The 10,171-nt window shown below is 37.0% G+C and overlaps 1 protein-coding gene across 1 annotated transcript; it reads right to left on the reverse strand.

Annotated features, from left to right (window-relative positions):
- Positions 1 to 2,529: 2,529 nt before the first annotated feature.
- On the reverse strand, positions 2,530 to 9,913 carry LOC107712020 (serine protease HTRA3-like). Its single transcript, XM_016517143.1, has 9 exons — positions 9,457 to 9,913; positions 7,827 to 7,926; positions 7,341 to 7,563; positions 5,271 to 5,465; positions 5,132 to 5,164; positions 4,929 to 5,043; positions 3,697 to 3,754; positions 3,392 to 3,487; positions 2,530 to 3,228 (listed from the first exon to the last, which is right to left on the reverse strand). The coding sequence occupies exons 1-9, from the start codon at positions 9,872 to 9,874 to the stop codon at positions 3,060 to 3,062; spliced, it is 1,407 nt and encodes a 468-aa protein (XP_016372629.1). The 5' UTR covers positions 9,875 to 9,913; the 3' UTR covers positions 2,530 to 3,059.
- Between the last annotated feature and the right edge of the window lie 258 nt (positions 9,914 to 10,171).

Below are 10,171 nucleotides of genomic sequence, written 5' to 3' on the forward strand. Positions count from 1 at the left end.
CTGTGGTTCAGTGCACGTTTTGTTACAGATTTCATTCTGTATCTCCTAGAGTTTATTGAATTTGACGTCTATCTACTGTGTCTAAAGACTAATTTTGTTGTATATGATTCAGTATGAAATGCCCAGAGGCATCCTAGGTGTACAGTATATGACTTTCTTCTTTCAGACGAATCCAGTCAAGAGTTATATTAAAAATTGTCCTGGCTATTCCAAGCTCTATCATTGCAGTCAGCGGGTGTTGCAGTGCTTCAGTCCAAAAGAAGTGAAATAAAAAGCGCCCATCCATTAAAAAAAAGTGTTACTGTGCACTGTGTCAGATTCTTTTGGTGTGTAACACCAAAGATTCTTTTGTGATTCTTTTGTAACACTTTTTGGGTGAGGTTCCAAACCCCATTTGAATTAGACATTGTTTTTTTTGTTTTTTTATCTTTTGTTAGGGCTGCACGATAAATCGAAAAGAAATCGAATTCACGATTAGACAGAAGCTGCGATTATCATGCGTATCTTTCAGTGAAGCATGGTTCTGTGATCAGTAGTAAATCTCCATCCGAAGACCAGAGGGCGCTCTTGCACAGAAAGTCCAAATACGCCCCCGCAGAAGAAACCCAGGAAATCCCTATAACAGTTGCTGAATAAACTGAAGATTTAAATGCTTTTGTTGAACGTGACTAATAAACACACGACTACGGCAATATATGGTTTATCTGAGTTCTTATTATAATTTTCATTATAATAAAGTATATGTATAGTACAATGCTATTCGACATAGCCTTTATCACTGCATAGAATACTATGAAATAGTTGCGTGCCTTATTCTGTGTAAGAAGCCACATCATCTCACAGAAAGATTTATTTCAAACACACGACTGACATTATGAAGTGAGTTTGGAGTGAAAACGTTATTAAATGTGGTATTTTCACGGGCTTTCAGATGGAGAAGCATTTACCACACAGAGCTGTAGTTCACTGAGAAACTACGCAAACAGCTGTCATTATCGCGAACGATTTCTTTGATTTCATAAGCGTACGATTAGCTATATCGTGTGTAAATTATTTTATTTGTTTCATTTTTTTTTTTTGCGTAGAATGTCAAAGAACTACGGCTCTGTGTAGTAAATGCTGCTCCATCTGAAAGAAGGTGATTGAGATTTACTACTAATCACAGAACCGGCTTTACTGACAAGATGTGCATGACAATCGCATTCGATTAATCGTGCAGCCCTATCTTTCGTTACATTAAACTTTGCTCCCATCGACCGCTGTCATTTAATCAACACAGCAGTCAGAATAAACCCCAAGAAAAACCTCTTGTTTTCGGTGTGTTCTTGGTAGTTCACACGGTTACATATAGCTGCAACTTTTTTTCTTACACTACTGATTCAACTTTTCCATTGAGAGGACTGGAAAAAATGTACCAATATAAACAACCAGAATTTACTCTAACTATTGCTTTGTCTGTTACCAAACCAAAAATAGTTCCAACCAAAGCCACCATTGCCACACAAGCAACAAAAAGTGGTGTTTTTTAGCTGAACGATTCAGTGTTCTTGAACAAATCGGTTAAGTAAATGATACAATGAACCATCTAAACCATTACATTTTTGAATGAATTGGTTGGTTGAATGAATGATTCAAATGGCTCGCTCACAAAGATTTTCACTTGTCTTCATCTACTGGCATAATCTATAAAGCCAATCCCCACAAGATTGTCATCCCTCTGGAATATGAATGAATAAATAAATATAAACATACAAAATATATGTAGCTCTTTTTATTTATTCCTCTGTGTAGGATGTTACAGGACTGAACTAATGTCACAAAGTCTGGATTTATTCTGCCTGGCTGTTCCTGCTCCAGAATTCACTGTGTGATACAAATAAGTAAAATAATTGTGATAATCCTAAACATTTGATTACAATCATTAAAGTCCTTGTAAATTGTAAAACAGTGTCAGACACTTTAAGTCAACTTTAAAAAAGAATATCTGAGTCACTTATCAAAATACATATTCATTTTACAAATATTATGCTTTCAATAAAACTGATAAACAATATCAGCCATTGCCTTGACAAAAGCTGTGTGCAAAGAACACTGTGACTGGTGTTATTTCCTGTAAGCAACAGTATCATATACATTTAAAATAATACACTTCATGTGCCAAAAACATTCAGTTTTTTTTTTTAAATGGTCAAAAATAGTTCGGTAGGCAATTGTTCTTTTTTCCTTCATTTGTCCTTTGAAACCCAGATGCAATGACATCTGCTCCTCTAACTTCATTCATCTGTAGAAACTCGAGCACACTTAGGTCTCTAGCAATCTGCTTCACTTGTGTTTGTCCTTCTGATCACTCCTGATTCCCCATCTCTGACGTTGTCACTGCATGAGGATATTAGGCTCAATGTTAAATAGTAGGTCATCATTACCACGCCGCACTTCCAGAAGGAGGGGCATGTCTTCCTGAATCGCCTCCTCTGTGTAGGATGTTACAGGACTGAACTAATGTCACAAAGTCTGGATTTATTCTGCCTGGCTGTTCCTGCTCCAGAATTCACTGTGTGGTACAAATAAGTAAAATAATTGTGATAATCCTAAACATTTGATTACAATCATTAAAGTCCTTGTAAATTGTAAAACTGTCAGACACTTTAAGTCAACTTTAAAAAAGAATATCTGAGTCACTTATCAAAATACATATTCATTTTACAAATATTATGCTTTCAATAAAACTGATAAACAATATCAGCCATTGCCTTGACAAAAGCTGTGTGCAAAGAACACTGTGACTGGTGTTATTTCCTGTAAGCAACAGTATCATATACATTTAAAATAATACACTTCATGTGCCAAAAACATTCAGTTTTTTTTTTTAAATGGTCAAAAATAGTTCGGTAGGCAATTGTTCTTTTTTCCTTCATTTGTCCTTTGAAACCCAGATGCAATGACATCTGCTCCTCTAACTTCATTCATCTGTAGAAACTCGAGCACACTTAGGTCTCTAGCAATCTGCTTCACTTGTGTTTGTCCTTCTGATCACTCCTGATTCCCCATCTCTGACGTTGTCACTGCATGAGGATATTAGGCTCAATGTTAAATAGTAGGTCATCATTACCACGCCGCACTTCCAGAAGGAGGGGCATGTCTTCCTGAATCGCCTCCTGTAGTTCTCCAGTGTTGACCAAAGGATGGCCGTTTAGCTTCACTATAATATCACCTGTTTCGAGCCCACCTCTGTGAAAATGAACCGATGAAAGGAGAATGACATGTGATTTGTTTTGGGTAAATCAGTGCATGATGTTTTCTAAACATAACAGTGTGATTAAAGTTAAATCTTAAAAAAGCATTTTAAAGAGAATCTGAGATGGACATAAGTTATTTTTTGGCTGAGACATACTTCTGAGCTGGGGAGTCTGGGACAACTTCATGGACAAGAATTCCACTGCCGATATCTGGAAAGTCTGGTTTATGCCATTTTAATCCCTGGACTAGGCTGAGGAAAAGAAGAAAAATAGAAAACCTTAGATCTGAGGAAAAGAAAGCAGACACAGATGGCTCCTTTTAAGAAAGGTTACTTATTGAACCTTGATATTTAAGCAATGCGATCATCTTATGTTGGCTTTATTTGATTAAATTTGACACTATTAAATGAGAAAAAAAGCATTGATGACGAAGCATTGATGATTGATTGACATAACATACTTCTCTGTTAAAGTGACCATTTTGATTCCAATAAATCTTTTCTTTGGGACTTTTACATCTGGAAGAGAAATGATTCGTTTTAAAAATGTGAACAATTTCATGGTGCATTCAAGTTATATCAGAAAGATCGTATTTACGAGTTGAATGCACATAAACACTACAGCCAATACTACTTTTTTAAACCTCGAGATTTCAGGTTTGGGGCATGTCAGTAAGAAAACATGGTGAACGTAATGGATGGAGTGCCTGTATTGATGGTAAATTTGTTGAAATTAATAAAAGTATCATTTTAAAGCTGAATGTATAAAATATGATAACACTGTACAATTATAAAATAATAAATAACGATTCAGTTAACAGAAGTTTTATAAATTGAATGACAAGGGAAAACACACCTGATGCGCATTTTTTTGTCATCTTTTATAGTAGAGTTAAAAAAAAAATCTTGCTCTATTTTTTGTAGTATATAGGTACATCAGCATCTCGCTTCAACCAAAGTGATTTGAATGCATCTGACAACTCATAAATACAAACTTCCCAGGAGGACTTGAACACACACAAACAATAGCATTGAACAAATAACAGCCTTTTTATTCGTTAACTCCAAAGCAAAGAGTTCTATTGACTTGCAGTTAGCTAACAGCAGATTACTGGGACAAATTCATGCAAAGCAATTTTATATTAGATTTGATAAACCGTTATCAACCCAGTTTAGCGTTCTGGCCTAAACATCTACAATGTATCTTCTTTAGTTCCTCTCACAGTAATTTAACTGCATGACGGACCAGTTAAATATTGATTCTGTTGTAGCTTGCATGTTTGATGTCATCAGGCGGGCAAGATGACTAGCCGCTAGCTAGCAAAGTGAAATTTGCTAGCAATTACCTCACCTGAGGCAGTCTTCATAGCTTGAGACTGTGTGAAGTTTGTCCTGACTACCCTTTGTCTGACTGAAATCAAAGTAAAGGACACCAAGGATGTAATAGACAGGGCTGTTTCACACATAATGTATTTGTGTTTTGTAGCCATTTTGTTTCAATTGGCAGACCATTATTTTGAGGTGGCACTCACAAAAATGTAATCTCAGGTTAATATGATCGAATGAAAATGAACATCCATTGACCGTTCAGGTTTTTGCGTGCTAACATTTATGTTGATGAATTAATTTTGGAATTGCCAACAAAAAATTAAACTTTTGCAATTAGTGCATTACCTCTGGGCTTGATGCTTACCTTTCTGCTCTTTATCGTTAGATTCATCAAGGAATTTATTGATTCGGTCTGATGGAATTGCAAAAGAGATCCCCGCAGTCACTTTTAGTGTGTTTATTCCGATCACCTCACCGTCCTAACATGACAGAAATATCATGTAAAAAGCTAGCACTATTAAATGTATCTAACCCGATTTAAAACTCACATTCAAAATTTACACTCACCAGATTAACAAGCGGACCTCCTGAGTTTCCATACTTCCCATTGTTGATGAATAAAAAGGGAAAGAGAGAATCAAATTCAGCCAAAACAATCTTTTAAACAGTTGTTGTAGCCTGCAAACAGCATTCTCTTTTGTCTTACATTGGTGATCGCGTCAGTTTGGATGTAGTCCATGTCAGAGTCACGGATGCCGAGCTCTTTTCCATCTCTCTGTGTTGTGCTGACGATGCCTGTTGTGACTGTGTTCTGAAGCGCAAATGGACTGCCAATGGCAACCACAAACTCACCAGGCCTCAGGTCAGCAGACTGACCCAGTGATAACACTGGCAATTTTTTCTGCAAGAAAAATAACACTAACAATTGATGCAAATTAAATCAACTGAAATATGATTCAGTCGATCTGTGCACCACTAATGGATTTTTTTCTTCCGTGACACTTCCTACAGGTTGCAGTTTGTGCCAATAGGTGGCGATAAGCCAATAAATCTTTGTGAGTCTTTGAATCTGTCATTCAAAAGATTCATTAAGCATTGAAAAAAACAAGTAACTGGCTATATTTGGTGTAACATATTTATATGTCATATCTTAATGTTTTTATACAGCAGAAATAGTAAGAGCATTATGATGCTTTTCTGAACTAAGCCACTGTCTTAATGAGTGAGTCTTTGAATCATTCACTACTTATTATTTGTTCAAAAACAAAAAATCCCAGCCAGCAATGTGACTGACATTCAATGTTTAATGTTTTCACATTAACTAAATTTCAACAAGATCTTTTGAAAAAAGATGCTAAAACGGCGTCAAAATATCGTTGGTTTGATTTGCAAAATCTAATCAAAATTTAACAGCGATTCCATGACGTTGATTCACTTGAGAATAAACATCGAAATCCCAACTGGGATGGGGATATGAACAACTTTTGCTCAAGGAATATTGCTTAATTGATAACACTGTCATGTTTTTCCTGTCCTTGTGTCCTTTTTTTTGTGGACTTTTAGTTTATAATTTTTTTCTTGGCTCTTGTTCCTTTCCAATTGTCATTAGTCTCATTGTTTTCCTGTTGTGTCTAGTTAATCTGGTTTGTCCTTTGTATATTAGCCTTTGGCTACATCCGAAATAGCACTCTCTTGAGTAAGTACTTTGCATAAGTAATAATTTAGCAATCGCTAAAAAAAGTATGTCTTATATAGTATATAGTATCTGGACATACTACATTCGCCATGTTTTCATTATCACATGACCTTCTAGCATCAGTTACATCCCTTCACTCCCATTCATAAATCCTCTTGTGGCCTCATGGGACAGTAAAATGTCCATCATATGCACACTTCAGAATCTCGCCAGAAATAGTAGGTCCTCCGGGTAATTTTTGCCTACTCTGTTATGTATACAATGAATTCAGACATACTTCTTTTATCAAATTCTGTTTTTCACCCTACTAGGGATGTATGCACTTTTTGGATGCAGCCCTTGTTTCTTGGATTCCTGGCTTTCTTGTGTTTTTGTTTCATTCTAATAAACTGCTTGCATAAGATCTTATGCCACTCCGTCACTGACTTGGCCAACATGACACTACCTGAGCAAACTGAACTTATTCTATTACTTGCAAAAACATATGGGCAGTCTGTCCAAAAGATCAGATATGAAAAACAAATTAGAATTGGGTGCAGTGTGGAAAGGTCTAAGGCTGGAGAGCAAAAGATGAGGAAATGATATGAGCTGCTATAAACAGAAACAAAATATCTGCAAGCAATCCAGACTCTGACGTGGGAACATTCCTCAATTTTTGTTTTGAAAGCGGTCTTTACTCTGAATGTTTTTTTTTTCTTTGATACTCTAAATCAAAAATGGGCTATGGAATGGGCTATGGAATATTGAATACTTAACATAAATTTAAGAGTCAAAGGTGTAGCCATTTTTGGATGATTTGTGCTGAGGTTTTATACTCTGGAAGTTTATGAAAGAAAAAACTGGACTATTGACTAATAGGTTTTGTGTCGGGAAAATCCACTGTAAAGAAATAAAGTGACACCAAGAAATGTTGAAGATTAAAACTTTTCAGCCTCAAGGCTTTGTTCCACATTTACAGTACAATAAAAATAAAGGACACCAGGGAAACACTATAACATGTTAAAAAATGAAATAATGGTCCTGTTATTTTTAACTGTTTTAAACACATAAAGTCATTAATGCCTGTGAAATGATTCTTACCTTTGGGTTAATTTTGATAGTGGCAATATCAGACTTCTTGTCAATGTCTCTGATGGAGGCATCGTATGTCTGGCCATCGTGTAGCTGCACTCGTAGATGCTGGCGGCCTGTGACTGGTGCGCTGCTAGCAACCACATGAGCATTGGTCACAATCAGACCGGATTGTGTCATTATAAATCCAGAACCGCTTGATAGAGGTACATGACGGCCATACAGCGGATGGCTGGACACAAACATTGAAAACAGCTGGTTATTGCATGACTAGGTGAGCATTTCTTTTCTAGTAGTACTTGAAAGAAAAAAAATCAACTGTTGCCAGATTATAATAATGTAGATTGCAACATTATTAGATTATATAAAAACACCTTTCCTTGTGAATCTTCAATCAGGTGCAAAAATTAATATATACAAATATATTCAGCTCTATAGCTATCGCCAGTGCAAACATTACCAAATCAACATCATGAAGACCAGAATGGTATTTACTTGAGGAAGAGCTCGACATGTACCACAGCAGGGGCAATCTTCTCCACCACATCAGCGATGAAGTTAAACTTGTATCTTGGGCTGTTCAGATGTGCAGGACCTATACTAGCAGAAAGACCCATTCACGTCAATGATAGTACATGATAAACCAGATATGAAGACTACTAGAATGAGACTGGCATTACTCCAGTCTTCAGTGTCACATGATCCTTCAGAAATCATTCTAATACGCTAATATTTTTAGTCAAATAAATGCGGTCTTAATTAATTATCCAGAGTTCTTTAACTGTAACTATCAGTGGCCTCCACTGTACTTAGAACTAAATGTTCTGGTAGGTTCATGTGCTAGTGACACTCCCATTGAGCATATAACAAAGAACAGATATAAGAAATCCATTGTAATAATTTGGATCTCTGCTCATCTGTGACTAGGTGTGTCACATTTATTACTTCCCTCAGATTCTGTGGGCTGGACACAGATGGTATTCTGCCTAGGTTGTTTCCTCTTTTCCAAAGCTTTAGTACAAAAGGGCTAACAGCTGCATTTAGATGGTGTTTATGTTCTCTGACTCTGAATGAAACTGCAGTTGGCACTGGAATAAGAGGAACTAATAGTCTACATCTCACTAAACATCCAAAGTCACACTGATGTTTCTGTCTTGTATGCAAATCTTAGCACTTTCTCCAGGGTTTAAGTAATTGTCTTAGTGGAGACTGTGAAATTCCAAGAAGTCTCAATCAGACAAAATCAGACATCACACAAGAAGTCAAAACTAGTGGAGATATAACAACTGTCCCACAGCTGACTGGCTCAGAACTATTGTGACTTCATGCTTCATTCATAAAGAAACACAACAGTGGTTTTGGACTGACAATTATCGGCATGGATGTAGCATCAGGCAAAAGTTAAAATATTTGCAGGTGTATTTGTCACCCACTGTTGTCATTTAATCTCAACATGTCATTTAATCTCAACAACCACCAAGAGAAAAACCCTTATGTAAGCCAACAGTTTGACTGGAGTCTTAAACATATTTGCTTTTAGCAAACTACTGCAACTTTATGACAGGAAATGCTGTCAAATACTGTCATTTGTGAAATTTTCTGATAGTGAACATAGGATTGGCTACTACTTTCAGTTACCAGTCCAAATCCACTGTGCGGCACCAACTCTACCCATAAGGAAATGTAATGAAATACTTATGCCATTTATGTTGCCTATTAGGTGATATATAGTTTTCACATACATGCATTCTCTGGGCAGATAAAGCCATAATATATATAAAAATCCCCATAGTAAAATGTGTATATGTACATAAGTTAATGATATAGGCTATGTGATGATTTTAATATGGTATTACAGAATGTAACAACCATATATACCAACAATGTAGGCCTATATTTTATTTATATATGAAACCTTATTAAAACAACATATATACAAACAACTGTTTATTTAGGCTTTAAAAATAAATGTTTTAAATGCATTGCTATGTTTTATACTTCGCCTACAGTACTATCTACTTGTATTGACGGGTATTAGCATGAATATACATGTACATGACATACATATCTAAAAGTATATTGCACAGACACATAAAATAAGCAGTTGAAGTGATCAATGACTGACCTGAGCTTGATGGTGCACATGGACCCTTGTGAGTTTGGGTTATTTCGGGGAGCCCTCGCTGTTGCGCTTCAAGCGCGGCTACCCTCATCTTGCACACATTCCCGTAGGTCTTTCCGTCGCTGCCACACACTCTGTGAGTTTTCTTACACTGGCAAACACCTTTGGAAAGTCGCTTACCGCCTGGAAATCTACATTCTAGCCCGTCGCCACACGGAGCATCATCCTTCCGCCCGCACTGCGCGCCCTCGCCCAGGCTGCACACCAGACAGCAGCTGCAGTGGTCGGGCACATAACCGCTCGGACAGCTCGGGCTCGGACATTTACTCACATCACACTTGGATGGACATTTCGTCTTCGGCTCAGCTACGGCGAGGTCGTGCGTAAAGAGCACTGTAGCTGCAAACAGAATTACCTGCATTCCGTCGGTTTCCGAATACAGTTCAGGTGTCTATTTGTTCAATGAACTACGACTTTAATTCTCTGTGAGGTTTTTCCATAGAGTGCATCACGTAAGTCTCGTATACTCTTCCTTGTTGTCTTATGTCATTTTAAAATACAGTGCTGGATAAATCTCCCTGATTTCTCGTACTCAGACACGCACTTAGGCTACTCCCTCCACCCCGCTGTTTTTGAATTCTAAATATACTCACACAGTGCAAGGTAGGAGAGAAGAGCAGAACACACAGTCATTAGGCTACTCAAGTACAGATCAGAC

This window comes from Sinocyclocheilus rhinocerous, unplaced genomic scaffold (genome assembly GCF_001515625.1).
Source record: "Sinocyclocheilus rhinocerous isolate Xijiao unplaced genomic scaffold, SAMN03320098_v1.1 scaffold658, whole genome shotgun sequence".
Taxonomy (NCBI): Eukaryota; Metazoa; Chordata; class Actinopteri; order Cypriniformes; family Cyprinidae; genus Sinocyclocheilus; species Sinocyclocheilus rhinocerous.